This window comes from Leptodactylus fuscus, chromosome 3 (assembly GCF_031893055.1).
Source record: "Leptodactylus fuscus isolate aLepFus1 chromosome 3, aLepFus1.hap2, whole genome shotgun sequence".
NCBI classification, from domain to species: domain Eukaryota; kingdom Metazoa; phylum Chordata; class Amphibia; order Anura; family Leptodactylidae; genus Leptodactylus; species Leptodactylus fuscus.
In genome coordinates, this window is record NC_134267.1 from 243448428 (window position 1) to 243470033 (window position 21606).

General features: G+C 45.2%; 1 protein-coding gene across 1 annotated transcript in view; it reads left to right on the forward strand.

Moving 5' to 3' along the window:
* The window catches only part of LOC142198686 (uncharacterized), a 40841-nt gene extending 19637 nt beyond the window's left edge, over positions 1 to 21204 (forward strand). Inside the window, 5 exon segments of the mRNA XM_075269714.1 lie at positions 13984 to 14085; positions 16926 to 17153; positions 17237 to 17363; positions 18777 to 19633; positions 19635 to 21204. Of these exon segments, the coding sequence (XP_075125815.1) occupies positions 13984 to 14085; positions 16926 to 17153; positions 17237 to 17363; positions 18777 to 19633; positions 19635 to 20561 (2241 nt within the window). The 3' untranslated portion in view covers positions 20562 to 21204.
* The last annotated feature ends 402 nt before the right edge of the window (positions 21205 to 21606 follow it).

Here is a 21606-nt window from a genome sequence, read left to right on the forward strand (position 1 = left end):
CAGTCCGCTTGTATACATTGTTTTTGCACCCAATATACCATACGAGTCTGAAGCAATGGGTCTACTTGCCATACAGTATAGACCGTAGAAGGTATACACTCAAAATATATACCGCATATACTTGCAATACACTACACTTGTATACATCTTGAAATGATTAAGGCTAGCGGAAGAGGACGGGGGCATAGTAATCCAGCTAGGCCGTGGTCAAACTACTGCGGATCCAATGCCTACTGGTGAGGGGCAGCCAGCATTGCGCTCATCTACAATCTCTGGCTTGATGGCAACATTAAGCAGGGTGCAGGGTACAATGCTGACAAGGCCCGAGTGCCAGGAACAGATGTTACAATGGCTAGCAGATTATGCTTCCAGCTGCATTTCTGCCAGTCAGCCACTACCTCCAGTTGTGTTCCTACCCAAGAGTCTGCCCCTCCTTCCTCCCAACATGCCCAATCTTCCCAGCAGAGTCATCCCACCCTTTCCCCCTCCCAGGAGCTGTTTTCGGGTCCTTTAACTGTTTCTCACTCTGTCCAACCACTTCCCGAATCCCAGGAGCTACCAGACGAATTTCTCTATCCTGATACCCAAGCACTGGAGCATCCGCGATCTCCTGCCGATTTTGTGGTTGTGGACCCGCAACCAGCATTTCTCGGTCTCAGTGATGATGATGAGACACAGTTGCCATCAAGGTAGGCTGTGGTTATGTGCGGTGTGCAGGAGGAGGAGCATATGAAGGAATTGGAAGAGGAGGTGGTGGATGACGAGGCCACCGACCTGGACAGGGGTGATGTCTAGCGTGGTGGCTATAGGCAGAGGCATGTCCAGAGGCAGAGGGTAGCTGCTTCATAGAAGCCAGGCCAGAGTCAGCAAGGCCCAAGATTTTGCCTGTACTAGCCACTCGCCCATCGAGGTGACGTCCCTCTATGGTGGGTATATTATTCAACATATGTGCAGAGGACAAACTGAGTGCAGTTTGCACACTGTGCAACTCAAAACTGAATAGGGGCTCTGAATAAAGCAAACTGACCACCTCAGCCATGCGCATGTCATTTGGAAGGCAAGCACTGGGCTCAGAGGGAGAGAGCAAACTCAGGACAATTGTCATCCAGCGTTGCCGCCAATGACTCTTCCACTGTGTCCCATAACATCAGTCAGGCCCTGAGTTCCACACTTTGCTCTAAGGTCCACTTGACCACCGATGCCTGGACAAGTACATGCAGTCAGGGACGCTGCAACTCTCTACCGACAGACTGGGTGAATGTAGTGGAGGCTGGGACCGGGTCGCAAACTGGGGCGGCCTATCTCCTCTCCCCACCCAAGATTCCTGGCAGGGGTTCTCACAAAGCCTCCTCCTCTGCCGTAACATCGACCCCAGCTGCAAGTTGGAAACGCTGCAGCACTGGTGTGGGGAGACATCAGCAGGTCGTGCTAGGATCAGCTTGGGTGACAGAAAACACATTGCCCCCAAGGTGAGGGTTGCCATCCTAGACACGTCAATGTGGTTTTCGCTGGTGCACCTGGGCCCAGGCATGGTCGTGTGTGATAACGGCCGGAACCTGGTAATGGCTTTGGAGCTTGCCAGACTCAAAACACTTTCCATGCCTGGCCCAAGTTTTCAACTTGGTGGTGCAAAGGTTTTTAAAAACCTACCCCAATGTGCCTGAGCTACTGGTGAAAGTGCGCACTTGTGCGCCCACTTTCGTAAGTCTACAGTAGACACTGCTAGCCTGAAAACCCTCCAGCAATGCCTCCATCTGCCTGAACACTGGCTGTTGTGCAATGTCACCTCACGCTGAAACTCTATATACCATATGTTGAGCAGAGTGTGTGAGCAGAGACCTTTCATGGAGTTCCATCTCCAAAACCCAAGGGTTCCTCAAAATCAGCTGCCCCTCACCAGTATTGGATCCACAGTAGATTGACCACGGCCTGGGCCCCCAGCTGGATTTCCACACCCCCGTCCACTTCCGCTAGCCTTACACATTTCAAGATGTATACAAGCATAGTCTATTGCAAGTATACGTGGTATATATTTTGAGGGTATGTGAAGTGCAGTCTATACTGTATGGCAAGTAAACCCTTGCTTCAGACCAGTATGGGACAGGTATATTGGGTGCAAAAAACGATGTATACAAGCGGACTGTATTGGAAGTATACATGCTATCTATTTTGAGATACACCTGTTCCTGGTGCTCGGGCCTGGTCAGCGTTGTTCCCTGCACCCTGCTTAACATTGCCATCAAGCCAGGGATTGTGATGAGCGAATGCTAATGTTTGTTTAGCTTTAAATTTGTGTTTCTGTCCATACTAATGTAGAGTAAAGAAGGTTTCCAGGTATTTTCCCACTTTCATAGTGTTTTTTTTTTTGAGTATGGAAAGTGTGTAGTTGTTAGGCTGTGATGTTGGGGTAATAGAGGGACTTTGGTGTGTTAGATGCCCCCAGACATGCGCCCCCTGCTGTCCCAGTTGCATTGCAGAGGTGTTGGCATCATTTGCTGAGGTGTCATAGTGGACTTGGTGACTCTCCTGATTCGTATGGTTGGATCCCCTGAAACGAAGCATTTTCTCCCATAGACTATAATGGGGTTCCATATTCGGTCAAATAGTCGAATATTGAGGGGCTATTCGACACAAATATCAAATATTTCACTACTCACTCAACTCTAATCATTATTATTATTGTTGCACCTCTCAATACCGCACCGAGTCCGAGATATCACAGAGAGAAGACAACCCGTGTCATCTGCTGCCTCCTATATATAACAATAAATCCCGCCCACTCATGACATCATCACAGGTCCTTCATCCTTCTCCTCTCCTGAGCTCCGCCCCCCATGCACTGGTCACATGATAGCGGTGACATCATCCCAGGTCCTTCAGCTCTTGCAGGTCCTGCTCGGTGGTCAGTGCTGTTGTCTTGTTCTCTCTGTTATCAGCCATTACCCCAGGCTATAGATATATATATATACTGTATATACAGCAGTGACTGCTCTCTCTGTTATCAGCCATTACCCCAGGCTATAGATATATATATACTGTATATACAGCAGTGGCTGCTCTCTCTGTTATCAGCCATTACCCCAGGCTATAGATATATATATATATATATATATATATATATATATATATATATATATATATATATATACTGTATATACAGCAGTGACTGCTCTCTCTGTTATCAGCCATTACCCCAGGCTATATATATATATATATATATATATATATATATATATATATATATATACTGTATATACAGCAGTGACTGCTCTCTCTGTTATCAGCCATTACCCCAGGCTATAGATATATATATATATATACTGTATATACAGCAGTGACTGCTCTCTCTGTTATCACTCATTACCCCAGGCTATAGATATATATATATATATATATATATATATATATATATATATATATATATACTGTATATACAGCAGTGACTGCTCTCTCTGTTATCAGCCATTACCCCAGGCTATAGATATATATATACACTGTATATACAGCAGTGACTGCTCTCTCTGTTATCAGCCATTACCCCAGGCTATAGATATATATATATATATATATATACTGTATATACAGCAGTGACTGCTCTCTCTGTTATCAGCCATTACCCCAGGCTATAGATATATATATATATATACTGTATATACAGCAGTGACTGCTCTCTCTGTTATCAGCCATTATCCCAGGCTATAGATATATATATATACTGTATATACAGCAGTGACTGCTCTCTCTGTTATCAGCCATTACCCCAGGCTATAGATATATATATATATATACTGTATATACAGCAGTGACTGCTCTCTCTGTTATCAGCCATTACCCCAGGCTATAGATATATATATATATATACTGTATATACAGCAGTGACTGCTCTCTCTGTTATCAGCCATTATCCCAGGCTATAGATATATATATATACTGTATATACAGCAGTGGCTGCTCTCTCTGTTATCAGACATTACCCCAGGCTATAGATATATATATATACTGTATATACAGCAGTGGCTGTTCTCTCTGTTATCAGCCATTACCCCAGGCTATAGATATATATATATATACTGTATATACAGCAGTGACTGCTCTCTCTGTTATCAGCCATTACCCCAGGCTATAGATATATATATATACTGTATATACAGCAGTGACTGCTCTCTCTGTTATCAGCCATTATCCCAGGCTATAGATATATATATATATATACTGTATATACAGCAGTGACTGCTCTCTCTGTTATCAGCCATTACCCCAGGCTATAGATATATATATATATATATATATATATATATATATATATATATATATACTGTATATACAGCAGTGACTGCTCTCTCTGTTATCAGCCATTACCTCTGGCTATATATATATATATATATATATATATATATATATATACTGTATATACAGCAGTGGCTGCTCTCTCTGTTATCAGCCATTACCCCAGGCTATAGATATATATATATATATACTGTATATACAGCAGTGACTGCTCTCTCTGTTATCAGCCATTACCCCAGGCTATAGATATATATATATATATATACTGTATATACAGCAGTGACTGCTCTCTCTGTTATCAGCCATTACCCCAGGCTATATATATATATATATATATATATATATACTGTATATACAGCAGTGACTGCTCTCTCTGTTATCAGCCATTATCCCAGGCTATATATATATATATATATTTATACTGTATATACAGCAGTGACTGTTCTCTCTGTTATCAGCCATTACCCCAGACTATAGATATATATATATATACTGTATATACAGCAGTGGCTGCTCTCTCTGTTATCAGCCATTACCCCAGGCTATAGATATGTATATATATACTGTATATACAGCAGTGACTGCTCTCTCTGTTATCAGCCATTACCCCAGGCTATAGATATATATATATACTGTATATACAGCAGTGACTGCTCTCTCTGTTATCAGCCATTACCCCAGACTATAGATATATATATATACTGTATATACAGCAGTGGCTGCTCTCTCTGTTATCAGCCATTACCCCAGGCTATAGATATATATATATATATATATATATATATATATACTGTATATACAGCAGTGACTGCTCTCTCTGTTATCAGCCATTACCCCAGGCTATAGATATATATATATACTGTATATACAGCAGTGACTGCTCTCTCTGTTATCAGCCATTACCCCAGGCTATAGATATAAAACTCCTAGAGAGCGGAATAGGAGGAAGAACGTACGACGTCATCAAGAGCTCCTACACCGGAAACCAGTGCAGTGTGAAGGTGAATGGGAAAAGGACCGCATACTTCCAACAGGCCCGAGGGGTCAGACAAGGCTGTAGCCTGAGCCCAACGCTCTTCAACATCTATATCAATGAACTGGCTACAGCCCTGGAGGCCTCACCAACCCCAGGCCTCACCCTGAACGAGCGGGAAGTGAAGTTCCTGCTATACGCCGATGACCTCCTACTCCTGGCCCCCACTGAGAAAGACCTCCAAGAAAGCCTGTCAGTGCTGGAAAAATTCAACACCACATGGGCCCTACCCATCAACCAGAAGAAGACCAAAATCATGGTATTCCAGAAGAAGGGCCACAATAAAGCCTCCACCACCCCACAATTCACACTGAACGGCTCCACACTGGAGAAAACCAACAGCTACACCTACCTGGGGCTGGAGCTCAGCCAATCAGGAAGCTTCAAAGCAGCAATAGAAACCCTGAAAGCAAAAGCCTGCAGAACCTTCTACACCATCAGAAGACAACTGTACCACCTCAAACCACCGGTGAGGGTCTGGCTGAAGATATTTGACGCTGTCATCTCCCCAATCCTTCTCTATGGCAGTGAGGTTTGGGGCCCAGTCACCTACCCAGACCAGTCAAAGTGGGATTCCAGCCCAACAGAGAACTTCCACCTGGAGTTCTGCAAATACCTGCTCCATGTCCATCGCAACACCTCCAACATGGCCTGCAGGGCAGAGCTAGGCAGACTCCCCCTATGGCTCACCATACAGAAGAGGGCGCTAGCTTTCCAGGCACACATCCAGGTGAGCAAGCCCGACTCCTACCACCACCAAGCATGGCTAAGCCACCTGAGCAAACCAGACACTCACCAACCAAACAGCAGCCAACCACCAAACCAAAAACACCAACAGATGACAACCAAGGCCGAAATAAAGGCGACCACAGAGGCAAACAGAGAGCGGTACATTGAAGAATGGAGAAACGAAATAAATAACTCCAAGAAACTCACCAATGTGTACCAATCCCTACAAAGGGACTACACCATGGCCACCTACCTGGAGAGAATACGCCACCCCAAGCACAGACAGACCCTGAGCCGATACAGACTGAGCGCCCACAACCTAGAGATAGAGACGGGGCGATACAGACAGACGTACAAGCCACGGGAGAAGAGACTGTGCCAGCACTGTGACCTGGGGGCCCTAGAAGACGAGACCCACTTCCTGCTACACTGCACCAAATACTCAGCTGTGAGGGCCGTCTACTACCAAAGACTCTCTGCCCACATCCCAGACTTCATATCTGCAGACGAGAAGAGGAAACTCTACATCCTACTGGGAGAAGAAGAGGCCACTGTGGAGATCGCTGCCCAATACGTGTCCAGCTGTCACCAAACAAGAGGAAGATGAGACTCCATGGACTGTTATATTTATCCCAAATATATATATATATATATATATATATATATATATATACTGTATATACAGCAGTGACTGCTCTCTCTGTTATCAGCCATTATCCCAGGCTATAGATATATATATATACTGTATATACAGCAGTGACTGCTCTCTCTGTTATCAGCCATTACCCCAGGCTATAGATATAATCAAATCAAAAAAGCTTTATTGGCACGTCCGAATAGATATTTGGCATTGCCAAAGCTAGTAAAGTGTGTGTGGGGGGGGGGGAGTTGGACTCGGGTGGGTGGGTGGTTTGGGGTATAACAGTCCATGGAGTTTCATCTTCCTCTTCGTTGGTGACTGCTATATGGGGAGGTGGGGTGGGGCGGGTGTATTGGGATAAATATAACAGTCCGTGGAGTCTCATCTTCCTCTTCGTTGGTGACTGCTATATGGGGAGGTGGGGTGGGGCGGGTGTATTGGGATAAATATAACAGTCCATGGAGTCTCATCTTCCTCTTGTTTGGTGACAGCTGGACACGTATTGGGCAGCGATCTCCACAGTGGCCTCTTCTTCTCCCAGTAGGATGTAGAGTTTCCTCTTCTCCCAGTCTGGGATGTGGGCAGAGAGTCTTTGGTAGTAGACGGCCCTCACAGCTGAGTATTTGGTGCAGTGTAGCAGGAAGTGGGTCTGGTCTTCTAGGGCCCCCTGGTCACAGTGCTGGCACAGTCTCTTCTCCCGTGGCTTGTACGTCTGCCTGTATCGCCCCGTCTCTATCTCTAGGTTGTGGGCGCTCAGTCTGTACCGGCTCAGGGTCTGTCTGTGCTTGGGGTGGCGTATTCTCTCCAGGTAGGTGGCCATGGTGTAGTCCCTTTGTAGGGATTGGTACACGGTGAGTTTCTTGGAGTTATTTATTTCGTTTCTCCATTCTTCAATGTACCGCTCTCTGTTTGCCTCTGTGGTCGCCTTTATTTCGGCCTTGGTTATCATCTGTTGGTGTTTTTGGTTTGGTGGTTGGCTGATGTTTGGTTGGTGAGTGTCTGGTTTGCTCAGGTGGCTTAGCCAGGCTTGGTGGTGGTAGGAGTCGCTCCCCTGGATGTGTGCCTGGAAAGCTAGCGCCCTCTTCTGTATGGTGAGCCATAGGGGGAGTCTGCCTAGCTCTGCCCTGCAGGCCATGTTGGTGGTGTTGCGATGGACATGGAGCAGGTATTTGCAGAACTCCAGGTGGAAGTTATCTGTTGGGTTGGAATCCCACTTTGACTGGTCTGGGTAGGTGGCTGGGCCCCAAACCTCACTGCCATAGAGAAGGATCGGGGAGATGACAGTGTCAAATATCTTCAGCCAGACCCTCACCGGTGGTTTGAGGTGGTACAGTTGTCTTCTGATGGCGTAGAAGGTTCTGCAGGCTTTTGCTTTCAGGGTTTCTATTGCTGCTTTGAAGCTTCCTGATTGGCTGAGCTCCAGCCCCAGGTAGGTGTAGCTGTTGGTTTTCTCCAGTGTGGAGCCGTTCAGTGTGAATTGTGGGGTGGTGGAGGCTTTATTGTGGCCCTTCTTCTGGAATACCATGACTTTGGTCTTCTTCTGGTTGATGGGTAGGGCCCATGTGGTGTTGAATTTTTCCAGCACTGACAGGCTTTCTTGGAGGTCTTTCTCGGTGGGGGCCAGGAGTAGGAGGTCGTCGGCGTATAGCAGGAACTTCACCTCTCGATTGTTCAGGGTGAGGCCTGGGATTGGTGAGGCCTCCAGGGCTGTAGCCAGTTCATTGATATAGATGTTGAAGAGCGTTGGGCTCAGGCTACAGCCTTGTCTGACCCCTCGGGCCTGTTGGAAGTATGCGGTCCTTTTCCCATTCACCTTCACACTGCACTGGTTTCCAGTGTAGGAGCTCTTGATGACGTCGTACGTTCTTCCTCCTATTCCACTCTCTAGGAGTTTTAGAAGTAGGCCTGGGTGCCATACTGAATCAAACGCCTTCTTAAAGTCCACGAAGCAGGCGAATATCTTGCCTCTTCTGGTGTTGTGGACGTGCGTCTTGATGAGGCTGTGCAGGGTGTAGATATGGTCTGTGGTGCGGTGGTTTGGCATGAACCCTGCTTGGCTCTTGCTGAGGACCCCGTGTTGTGTGAGGAAGGTGAGGATTCTGTTATTGATGATGCTGTTGAACAGTTTCCCCAGCTATGTGCTGCTGACGCAGATCCCTCTGTAGTTGTTGGGGTCATATTGGTCCCCATTCTTGTAGATGGGGGTTATGAGCCCTTTGTTCCAGTCTTCGGGGAAGTGTCCAGCATTGAGCACGAGGGTGAATAGCTTTGCCAGTGCCGCGTGTATTGCTGGAGGGCTGTATTTGATCATCTCTGGTAGGATGCCGTCAGGGCCACTGGCCTTTTTGCCTTTCAGCAGGGCAATTCTTTCCTGTATATCTTTTATGGTGATTGGCGAGTCCAGAGGGTTCTGGAAGTCTTTGATGACTTTCTCCATGTCCCTCAGTTTGGTGATTATCTGTTGCTGTTCTGGAGTTAGTTCTTCTTCTGGGATGTTTTTGTAGAGACCTCTGAAGTAGTTGAGCCAGATATTGCCATTTTGGATGTGGAGAGAGTTTTTCTTGGGCTTTGTGCCCATGTGGTGCCAGGTCTCCCAGAATGAGCTGTCCTGGAGGGAGTCCTCTAGTTGCTGTATTTTGTGGGAGAGGTATCTCTGTTTCTTCTCTCTGAGGGTGACCTTGTATTGCTTGCATAGATTGCTGTAGGCTTCCCTCGACTCTCTGTTGTTGGGGTCTCTGTGTTTCTGGTTGGAGGCTGCCCTTAGAGAACGGCGTAGAGCCTTGCAGTCGCTGTCAAACCATTTGTGAGACTGTTTGTTAGTCGGTCTCTTGGGCTTTGTCTGTTTCAGGCCTGCTAGTTCTGCCGTGGTGTACAGGATGTTACTGAAGTCCTTCACTGCTCGGGTGACCCCTTGTTGGTCTGGCTGGTAGGAACTCATATAGAAGTTTGTGAGCAGTGTCTTGATTTCGGGTCGGTTAGCTGCATTGGTGTATTCGGTGGCTCGGTGACTGGCCCATTTGAAGAATGGTGGCAGGTTGTAGAGACCAATCTGGTGGGGCTGCTGTGTGAGGGGCTTGTCAGTGGATCTCATGTACAGCAGGATCTGGTTGTGGTCTGACAGGTGTGTCTCAGGGGTGACTATGAGAGCATCTATGTCTGCTGGGTCTGCGTCTGTGATGACATAGTCCACCACGCTGTTGCCCACATGGGAGTTTAGTGTGAAGCGTCCCTGAGTGTCCCCTCTGGTACGCCTGTTCATTATGTACAGTCCCAGACTCCGGCACAGGTTCAGCAGCTGTCTCCCGCTCTTGTTGACGACTATGTCATAGCTATTTCTTCTTCTCTGTGCAGACTCCAGGTGGTGGACCTCGCCTACTGGGATGTGCAGGTTTCCATCAGAGGACAGGTAGTCTATCTCTGTTCCAGTCCTGGCGTTTAGGTCGCCGCAGATCAGCACTCTGCCTTGGGACTGGAACTGTGCAGATTCCCTTTGTAGGACCTCATAGATGTCTGGGTTGTGGTAGGTGGACTCAGATGGGGGGATGTATACTGCACAGAGATAGATGTCGTGTTGGCCGTTGAGGATGGAGTTGCTTATTTTTATCCACATGTGGTTGTCACCGCGTTTGATGGCTTTCACATGTTCTTTAAGCTCCTCCTTGAACCATATTAGTATGCCTCCTAAGTAGCGGCCATGTTTGGTAGTCTTGCTTTTCCGGGCAGCGACAGAGAATTCCTTGTAGCCCATGGGTGTTAGGGATTCATCTTCTGCCCGGGTCCATGTCTCTAGGAGGATTTGGATGTCTATGTTTTTTAGTCTGTCTATAAATTCTGGATCGTTTGGTTTGGATCCAAAGGCTGAGGCGTTCAGCCCCTGGATATTCCAGCTACTGATAGTCAGTGGTGTCATCTTTGGTGGGTATACCTTGTAATGAGCTGTCCTGCAGAGGACGGGCTGGGTTCCTGATTGGTGGCCATGTTGTGGATCCCAGTCTGGATCAGTGTGTTGCACAGGGTGCTGAACATGGTTCTTATCTCCTCCATGTCTGTGCTCTGTCTTGTTCTGTATGGCACAGGTGGCTTCCGCCCTGGCTTATAGTAGTCCCCATTTCCAGTTTTTTGGGGGAGACGTTGTGTTTGAGATATTTTCCAGCCAGGCAACCCCCCCATGAGTCTTTGTCTTGTATGTTGAGGGTGTTATGGTGTTTGGGTGTGTCTCCTGGAAGGTGACTTCTCCACAGGTTTTTGTCTTGTATGGTGTATGGGCCAGGGGTCTCTGTTGAGCACTATGTCTAAGTTCTTTGGCCAGGAGGCTGACTCCCTGTTTGTTGAGGTGTTTGTTATCATATAGGTGACGCCTGTCTATGGAGGGGTGTTGTGCCAGGGTGATACCTGATGTTGATCGGATTTTGGATGCCAGCTCTGAATTGATATCTCTGATGATGTGTTCAGAGATGTCTCCTCGTGGGAGCAGAGATGACAGGATGATACTACAGTCTGGGAACTGTTGTTGTGCTTTCTCTGCTAGCTGGGTCAGCTGTCCCGCTATCTGTTGGTGCTGGCCCTGGGCCTCAAGGTTTTTTGTCCCTGTGTGTATGATGATGTGGTTGGGTTTGGTGAAATAAGGGTCGTTGATGACAGCGTTTGCTTTTTCGATTGTTAAACAGCGGATTTTGGTGACTCTTTTCCCTGGGAACAGTCTATTTGTGTCCAGGTATTTGCCATTGGAGTCTGTGATCAGGACAATATCTGGACCCGGTGATCTCCTCGTCAAGACTTGTCTGCTGTTCGGTTGGGTTGTTGGGGTTTGTTCTGGTTCTGATCTTGGGTTGGGGGGCAGCTCTGGTTCTGATCTTGGGTTGGGGGGCAGCTCTGGTTCTGATCTTGGGTTGGGGGGTAGCTCTGGTTCTGATCTTGGGTTGGGGGGCAGCTCTGGTTTTGATCTTGGGATGGAGGGCAGCTCTGGTTTTGATCTTGGGATGGAGGGCAGCTCTGGTTCTGATCTTGGGTTGGGGGGTAGCTCTGGTTCTGATCTTGGGTTGGGGGGCAGCTCTGGTTCTGATCTTGGGTTGGGGGGTAGCTCTGGTTCTGATCTTGGGTTGGGGGTAGCTCTGGTTCTGATCTTGGGTTGGGGGGCAGCTCTGGTTTTGATCTTGGGTTGGGGGGCAGCTCTGGTTCTGATCTTGGGTTGGGGGGTAGCTCTGGTTCTGATCTTGGGTTGGGGGTAGCTCTGGTTCTGATCTTGGGTTGGGGGGCAGCTCTGGTTCTGATCTTGGGTTGGGGGGTAGCTCTGGTTCTGATCTTGGGTTGGGGGTAGCTCTGGTTCTGATCTTGGGTTGGGGGGCAGCTCTGGTTCTGATCTTGGGATGGAGGGCAGCTCTGGTTCTGATCTTGGGTTGGGGGTAGCTCTGGTTCTGATCTTGGGTTGGGGGGTAGCTCTGGTTCTGATCTTGGGTTGGGGGTAGCTCTGGTTCTGATCTTGGGTTGGGGGGTAGCTCTGGTTCTGATCTTGGGTTGGGGGGTAGCTCTGGTTCTGATCTTGGGTTGGGGGTAGCTCTGGTTCTGATCTTGGGTTGGGGGGTAGCTCTGGTTCTGATCTTGGGATGGAGAGCAGCTCTGGTTCTGATCTTGGGTTGGGGGGTAGCTCTGGTTCTGATCTTGGGTTGGGGGTAGCTCTGGTTCTGATCTTGGGATGGAGAGCAGCTCTGGTTCTGATCTTGGGTTGGGGGGTAGCTCTGGTTCTGATCTTGGGTTGGGGGGCAGCTCTGGTTCTGATCTTGGGTTGGGGGGCAGCTCTGGTTCTGGTCTTGGGTTGGGGGGTAGCTCTGGTTCTGATCTTGGGATGGAGGGCAGCTCTGGTTCTGATCTTGGGTTGGGGGGTAGCTCTGGTTCTGATCTTGGGTTGGGGGGTAGCTCTGGTTCTGTTCTTTGGGTGGGGGGAAGCTCTGGTTCTGTTCTTTGGGTGGGGGGAAGCTCTGGTTCTGTTCTTTGGGTGGGGGGCTGCTCTGGTATCTCCTGTGTTGTATTTCCTTCTGCTTTGTTGGGGTCCTGTCTGTTATCTGTCCTTTGTTTCTCACTCCCCTCATTCTCTGACCCTCTCTCTTGGGTGAGGTGTTGTATCTGAGATTTCATGTCTGCTATCACTCTCCACAATTCAGCGTTTTCTTGGCGTAGTTTATGAAAATCACCTTCTAGTTTCTGCAGGGCTTCACACCTCAGCCTGGTCAGCTCAGCCATGGTTTGCTTATTTGTGTTGTTGTCACTGTGGTTCCTTTTAATTTGTTGTTTGAAGTGTGTGAAATCTCTTTCTAGTTCAGATAAGGAGTCTCTGAGGATCTCAAGTGAAAGGTGAGGGGGGTTGTGGCTTGGAGCAGTGGGGGGATTTGCTGCTGGGGGTTCCTGTGGAGGGGGGTTTGCTGGAGGGATGGCTCCCCTGTGTCAGTCTCTGTGCAGGCAGAGGTCTCTGTCTTCTGTTTGTGGGTTTGTGTCAATCTCTAAATCTTTGGAAAGGCATCTTCAAACTGCTGTAGTATGACTTCTCTGCCCTGTATTGTAATATTACCAGTATTGTATACGGTTATAGTGAGTATCACGTCGCCATCGTTTTGTGGGTCTTTTACTCTAATTCGTCTGCCTGTGCTGTTGTATATACTGTATATACAGCAGTGGCTGCTCTCTCTGTTATCAGCCATTACCCCAGGCTATAGATATATATATATATATACTGTATATACAGCAGTGACTGCTCTCTCTGTTATCAGCAATTATCCCAGGCTATAGATATATATATATATATATATATATATATATATATATATATACTGTATATACAGCAGTGACTGCTCTCTCTGTTATCAGCCATTACCCCAGGCTATAGATATATATATATATACTGTATATACAGCAGTGACTGCTCTCTCTGTTATCAGCAATTACCCCAGGCTATAGATATATATATATACTGTATATACAGCAGTGACTGCTCTCTCTGTTATCAGCCATTACCCCAGGCTATAGAGATATATATATATATATACTGTATATACAGCAGTGACTGCTCTCTCTGTTATCAGCCATTACCCCAGGCTATAGATATATATATATACTGTATATACAGCAGTGACTGCTCTCTCTGTTATCAGCCATTATCCCAGGCTATATATATATATATATATATATATATATATACTGTATATACAGCAGTGACTGCTCTCGGGTTTCGGGCCCCTCCTCTCTCCTGCACTACTAGATCCTCCAGCTCATCCAGTTTCCTCCTCTTCTCCTCCAGACGCTCCTTCTCCTGAACGACCCACCAAGGATGGACAAGGACAGGACTGAGATCACCAGAAGAATATTAGACTTCACCTTGGAGATCATCTCCCTGCTGAGCGGAGAGGTATCTGTACTACATTTCTATCATCTATCTGCTGAGCGGAGAGGTATCTGTACTACATTTCTATCATCTCCCTGCTGAGCGGAGAGGTATCTGTACTACATTTCTATCATCTCCCTGCTGAGCGGAGAGGTATCTGTACTACATTTCTATCATCTATCTGCTGAGCGGAGAGGTATCTGTACTACATTTCTATCATCTATCTGCTGAGCGGAGAGGTATCTGTACTACATTTCTATCATCTATCTGCTGAGCGGAGAGGTATCTGTACTACATTTCTATCATCTATCTGCTGAGCGGAGAGGTATCTGTACTACATTTCTATCATCTATCTGCTGAGCGGAGAGGTATCTGTACTACATTTCTATCATCTATCTGCTGAGCGGAGAGGTATCTGTACTACATTTCTATCATCTATCTGCTGAGCGGAGAGGTAACTGTACTACATTTCTATCATGTATCTGCTGAGCGGAGAGGTATCTGTACTACATTTCTATCATCTATCTGCTGAGTGGAGAGGTATCTGTACTACATTTCTATCATCTATCTGCTGAGCGGAGAGGTATCTGTACTACATTTCTATCATGTATCTGCTGAGCGGAGAGGTATCTGTACTACATTTCTATCATCTATCTGCTGAGCGGAGAGGTATCTGTACTACATTTCTATCATCTATCTGCTGAGCGGAGAGGTATCTGTACTACATTTCTATCATCTATCTGCTGAGCGGAGAGGTATCTGTACTACATTTCTATCATCTATCTGCTGAGCGGAGAGGTATCTGTACTACATTTCTATCATCTATCTGCTGAGCGGAGAGGTATCTGTACTACATTTCTATCATCTATCTGCTGAGCGGAGAGGTATCTGTACTACATTTCTATCATCTATCTGCTGAGCGGAGAGGTATCTGTACTACATTTCTATCATCTATCTGCTGAGCGGAGAGGTAACTGTACTACATTTCTATCATGTATCTGCTGAGCGGAGAGGTATCTGTACTACATTTCTATCATCTATCTGCTGAGCGGAGAGGTATCTGTACTACATTTCTATCATCTATCTGCTGAGCGGAGAGGTATCTGTACTACATTTCTATCATCTATCTGCTGAGCGGAGAGGTATCTGTACTACATTTCTATCATGTATCTGCTGAGCGGAGAGGTATCTGTACTACATTTCTATCATCTATCTGCTGAGCGGAGAGGTATCTGTACTACATTTCTATCATCTATCTGCTGAGCGGAGAGGTATCTGTACTACATTTCTATCATCTATCTGCTGAGCGGAGAGGTATCTGTACTACATTTCTATCATCTCCCTGCTGAGCGGAGAGGTATCTGTACTACATTTCTATCATCTATCTGCTGAGCGGAGAGGTATCTGTACTACATTTCTATCATCTATCTGCTGAGCGGAGAGGTAACTGTACTACATTTCTATCATGTATCTGCTGAGCGGAGAGGTATCTGTACTACATTTCTATCATCTCCCTGCTGAGCGGAGAGGTATCTGTACTACATTTCTATCATCTATCTGCTGAGCGGAGAGGTATCTGTACTACATTTCTATCATCTATCTGCTGAGCGGAGAGGTATCTGTACTACATTTCTATCATCTATCTGCTGAGCGGAGAGGTATCTGTACTACATTTCTATCATCTATCTGCTGAGCGGAGATGTATCTGTACTACATTTCTATCATCTATCTGCTGAGCGGAGAGGTATCTGTACTACATTTCTATCATCTATCTGCTGAGCGGAGAGGTATCTGTACTACATTTCTATCATGTATCTGCTGAGCGGAGAGGTATCTGTACTACATTTCTATCATCTCCCTGCTGAGCGGAGAGGTATCTGTACTACATTTCTATCATGTATCTGCTGAGCGGAGAGGTATTTGTACTACATTTCTATCATGTATCTGCTGAGCGGAGAGGTATCTGTACTACATTTCTATCATCTCCCTGCTGAGCGGAGAGGTAACTGTACTACATTTCTATCATGTATCTGCTGAGCGGAGAGGTATCTGTACTACATTTCTATCATCTATCTGCTGAGCGGAGAGGTAACTGTACTACATTTCTATCATCTATCTGCTGAGCGGAGAGGTATCTGTACTACATTTCTATTATCTATCTGCTGAGCGGAGAGGTATCTGTACTACATTTCTATCATCTATCTGCTGAGCGGAGAGGTATCTGTACTACATTTCTATCATCTATCTGCTGAGCGGAGAGGTAACTGTACTACATTTCTATCATCTATCTGCTGAGCGGAGAGGTAACTGTACTACATTTCTATCATCTATCTGCTGAGCGGAGAGGTATCTGTACTACATTTCTATCATCTATCTGCTGAGCGGAGAGGTATCTGTACTACATTTCTATCATCTATCTGCTGAGCGGAGAGGTATCTGTACTACATTTCTATCATCTATCTGCTGAGCGGAGAGGTAACTGTACTACATTTCTATCATCTATCTGCTGAGCGGAGAGGTAACTGTACTACATTTCTATCATGTATCTGCTGAGCGGAGAGGTATCTGTACTACATTTCTATCATGTATCTGCTGAGCGGAGAGGTATCTGTACTACATTTCTATCATCTATCTGCTGAGCGGAGAGGTAACTGTACTACATTTCTATCATCTATCTGCTGAGCGGAGAGGTATCTGTACTACATTTCTATTATCTATCTGCTGAGCGGAGAGGTATCTGTACTACATTTCTATCATGTATCTGCTGAGCGGAGAGGTATCTGTACTACATTTCTATCATCTATCTGCTGAGCGGAGAGGTATCTGTACTACATTTCTATCATCTATTGTCTCTCCATACACAGGAATACTCACTGGTGAAGACATCGGGGGACTGTGTGGCCTCCAGCAGCCGGGGCCCCATCACAGAGCCAGGAGGAGGAGGGAGCAGGAGCCGGGGCCCCATCACAGAGCCAGGAGGAGGAGGGAGCAGGAGCCGGGGCCCCATCACAGCCCCTCCCCCTCTCTCCCTGATACATGAGCAGAAGATTCTAGAACTCACCAACAAGATGCTGGAGCTGCTGACTGGAGAGGTGACACTGCTGGGAATGCTGGGAAATTCTCCAGTAACAGCACTGGAGGGGGAGGGGTGATGACTGTATCATTGTGTTGTCAGGTTCCTATAAGGTGTCAGGATGTCGCTGTCTATTTCTCCATGGAGGAGTGGAAGTATTTAGAAGGACACGAGGATCGGTACAAGGAGGTGATGATGGAGGACCCCCGGCCCCCCCGGACATCACATGGTAAGAGGAGATATATATATTATATACAGACCCCCCCCCCCCCCCCCCCGGACATCACATGGTAAGAGGAGATATATATATTATATACAGACCCCCGGCCCCCCCGGACATCACATGGTAAGAGGAGATATATATATTATATACAGACCCCCGGCCCCCCCGGACATCACATGGTAAGAGGAGATATATATATTATATACAGACCCCCGGCCCCCCCCGGACATCACATGGTAAGAGGAGATATATATATTATATACAGACCCCCGGCCCCCCCGGACATCACATGGTAAGAGGAGATATATATATATATTATATCTAATTTGCTTCCTTAAAAACAAAGTATATTTACTCATATGCCTGTGACCACACGTTCTTATTTCCTGGTAACGTTCTCTATCGGCGTTTCCGGAGACTGGAGGCCACCAGTACTCCACTCCCGGCCTCCTCAGTCCCTCTTATACTCACCACTGCTCACTTCCTTTTCTTCTGCTGGGCGTCGCTTCCTTCACAAGGAGCCGGAGTTGTCACTTGCGCAATAGAACGCTGGCAACAGCAAAAACAAGCAGCGTTCTATTGCGCATGCGTGGCCTCTGCCGGCTTTCTATTGCACAGGCGACAGTTCCAGATCCCAGGTGAAATGGAAGAGGAAGGGACAGCGGTACCTCAAAGTCATCTCCAGGATGAGAAGACAGGTAAGTATGATGGGATGAGGAGGGGTTTGGGGGACTGAATTAGGTAGCTGGGTATGTAGATAGGGCTAGTAGTCCACGGGCTAGCGAGTGAGAGGTTTATCTGAAGGAACTACAATGCATCATGGTAGTTGTAGGCTAAGACATCAAGAAGCTAGCCATGTAAATGAATACAGAGGACATCATGAGCTCCCAGAGAAAGCCAAAAATCACTCAAAACACTGCTAAAGGTATTTGGGGGACACCTATTAACCCACTGATAGCACTAACAGAACTTTTTAAAAAATATATTTTTTGCCTGGAAAACCCCTTTACACATCACAATGATACAAATACAGTTTTCCGCTGCTACACATAAAGCTTCTAAAAAGCATAAAAGACGGTGTCAGTGCGGCCACTACAGTTATGTGAGCAGGAAATTATAAAGGCTTTTCATACACTACAAATGTAGTAGTGCAGAGATGTATTGTGAAGCTACTGTTGCTTAAGGAGCTGGGATGACATCATCATAGGTCCTTAAGCAACTAGATATGGTGGAGAGAGGGTTAACTCCTTCCATTACTCTGCTATAGGTTGTGTACACAGATGATGCTGCCTCTAGTGTTCGCTATGGGCTTTATCATTGATTATATTATATATTTCTTCTGTATTTCCAGCCTGTTGTAAATTTTTCTACTTTTATGTTTTGAAAAAAAATATCATCAAATCGATTTTAATCCTACAGACAAGCGCAGTAAGAACCTTGAGGAAAACTATAAAGTAGAAGAAGAAGATATTGTTTATACCCATAATGTACGTCCAGGACCTCACAGTACAGATCCAACATATAATCCCTCGAATCATGAGGAACCTTCTGACCAACCACAGATTGTGACCACAAGTACCAGGAAGAAAGAGGGGGAAAAGTTTCAATGGGAAGATGGAGAAGAGTTTAATCAGAGCTCAGATCTTACACAGAGAACAATTCACCCAGGAGATGAGCCATCTTCAGGTTCAGAACATGGAGAATATTTCAACGATAAGTCAAATTTTGTTACAAATGAGAGAAGTCACGCGGAAGAGAAGTCATTTATATGTCCAGAATGTGGGAAATGTTTCAGCAATAAATCAAATCTTGAAAAACATGAAAAAATTCATACAGGAACAGGAGAGAAACCGCATTCATGTTCAGAATCTGAGAAATCTTTTATATCTAAAACCAAACTAAGTGATCATCAGAGATGTCACACAGGAGAGAAGCTATATTCATGTGCAGAATGTGGGAAATGTTTTACTTCTAAATCAAATCTTATTACACATGAGAAAATCCACACAGGGGAGAAACCATATTCATGCTCAGAATGTGGGAAATGTTTTACTTATAAATCAAAACTTATTACACATAAGAAAATCCACACAGGAGAGAAGCCATATTCATGTTCTGAATGTCTGAAAAGTTTTACAGTTAAATCAAGTTATATTAGACATCAGAGATATCACACAGGAGAGAAGTCATATGTGTGTTCTGAATGTGGAAAAACATTTTCAGATAAATCAAATCTAAATAGACATCAAAGAAATCACACAGGAGAGAAGCCATATTTCATGTTCTGAATGTGGGAAAGGTTTTATGAAGAAGGATAATTTTGTTGTGCATCAGAGAATTCACACGGGAGAGAAGCCATATTCATGTTCTGAATGTGGAAAACGGTTTACAGGTAAATCAAGACTCATTACACATCAGAAAAATCACACAGGAGAGAAGCCATATTCATGTTCTGAATGTGGGAAATGTTATATGAAGAAGGAAAATTTTGTTGTGCATCAGAGAATTCACACAGGAGAGAAGCCATATTCATGCTCTGAATGTGGAAAATGTTTTATAGATAAATCAAGTCTCCTGAAACATCAAAAAATTCACACAGGAGTCAAACCATATTCATGTTCAGAGTGTGGGAAATGTTTTATGAGGAAGAATAGTTTTATTGTGCATCAGAGAACTCACACAGGAGAGAAGCCGTATTCATGTTCTGAGTGTGGAAAATGTTTTTCAGATAAATCAAGTTTCATTAGACATCAGAAAATTCATACAGGAGTGAAACCATATTCCTGTTCAGAGTGCGGTAAATGTTTTATGAAAAAGGATAGTTTTGTTGTGCATCAGAGAATTCACACAGGGGAGAAGCCATATTCATGTTCTGAATGTGGAAAATGTTTTATTGATAAATCAAGTCTCATTAGACATCTGAGTAATCACACAGGAGTGAAGCCATATTCATGTTCAGTGTGTGGGAAATCTTTTATAAAGAAGGACAATTTTGTTGTGCATCAGAGAATTCACACAGGAGAGAAGCCATATTCATGTTCTAAATGTGGAAAATGTTTTTCAAAAAAATCAAATCTTATTAAACATGAGAAAACTCATACAGAAGACAAGCCGTATTCATGTTCTGAATGTGGAAAACATTTTATATATAAATCAAGTCTCATTAGACATCAAAGTAATCACACAAGAGAGAAGCCATATTGATGTTCACATTGTAGGAAAGGTTTCCTTAAAAAGAAACCATTTGTCGTGCATCAGAGAACTCACACAGGAGAGAAGCCATATTCATGCTCTGAATGTGAAAAAAGTTTTTCAAATAAATCAAATTTCAATAGACATCAAAGAATTCACACAGGAGAGAAGCCATATTCATGTCCAGATTGTGGGAAATGTTTTATTTCAAAAGCCAAATTCAGTGATCATCACGGAAGTCACACGGGAGAGTTTATGGAAAATAAGACCATTCTTCTTCACAATCAGACATTAAACAGCCAATAAGAGTCTCTTTTTTGGGTGACATTAGCTTGTATCTGCGAGGTCAATGTGACCGGGATCCATGGAGGAAAAGTCTTGTAGATATAAGCTGTGAAGCTGAATTGTCACCATGATAAAGGAAGGAGACCCTGTGTGACATGTATATTATATGATATATGGACGTATCGTTGTCTGATTGTTATGTAGGGGATGACTCCTAAATAGAGATCGGGGCTAATAGCCCAGAAAGAACTGCTGGACTGTAATAAACAATGAGTGATTACACATTCTGGAGTGTGGGCTATTCCTTGGTGCATCAGGGAACTGCCCCAACAACAAAGACATCGAGGGCTTAAAGGGATTCTGTCAATGGCATTAGTGATTTTTAACTAAACATTTTATATTTTTCATATCTCATTTTATTAACATTTTCAATTTTTTTTTTTACAGAAAATAAAACATAAAAATGAGGTAGCAGTGGTATGAACATTTTGAGCATATGAGATGAAACAATACAAAGAGGGTCAAACCCTCAAATGATCTGAAAAAGACTGAATAAGTAACATGTATGTAAAGTACAAGGATTCTTGTTCTTAAGCAAAGGAAATGAGAGGAAAAGGCATAAAAATGAAAAAAGGGAGGGTGGGGGATGGGGGGGGTCAGGGGATGTAAAGGTCTGGTGAAAGGTGAGAGAGGGGTCTGTCAGTCTGTAATAGTCTCGTGAGTGTGGGTCTTTGGTATAGAACAATCTTTGAAAACGTCTACTGGGTGTCTG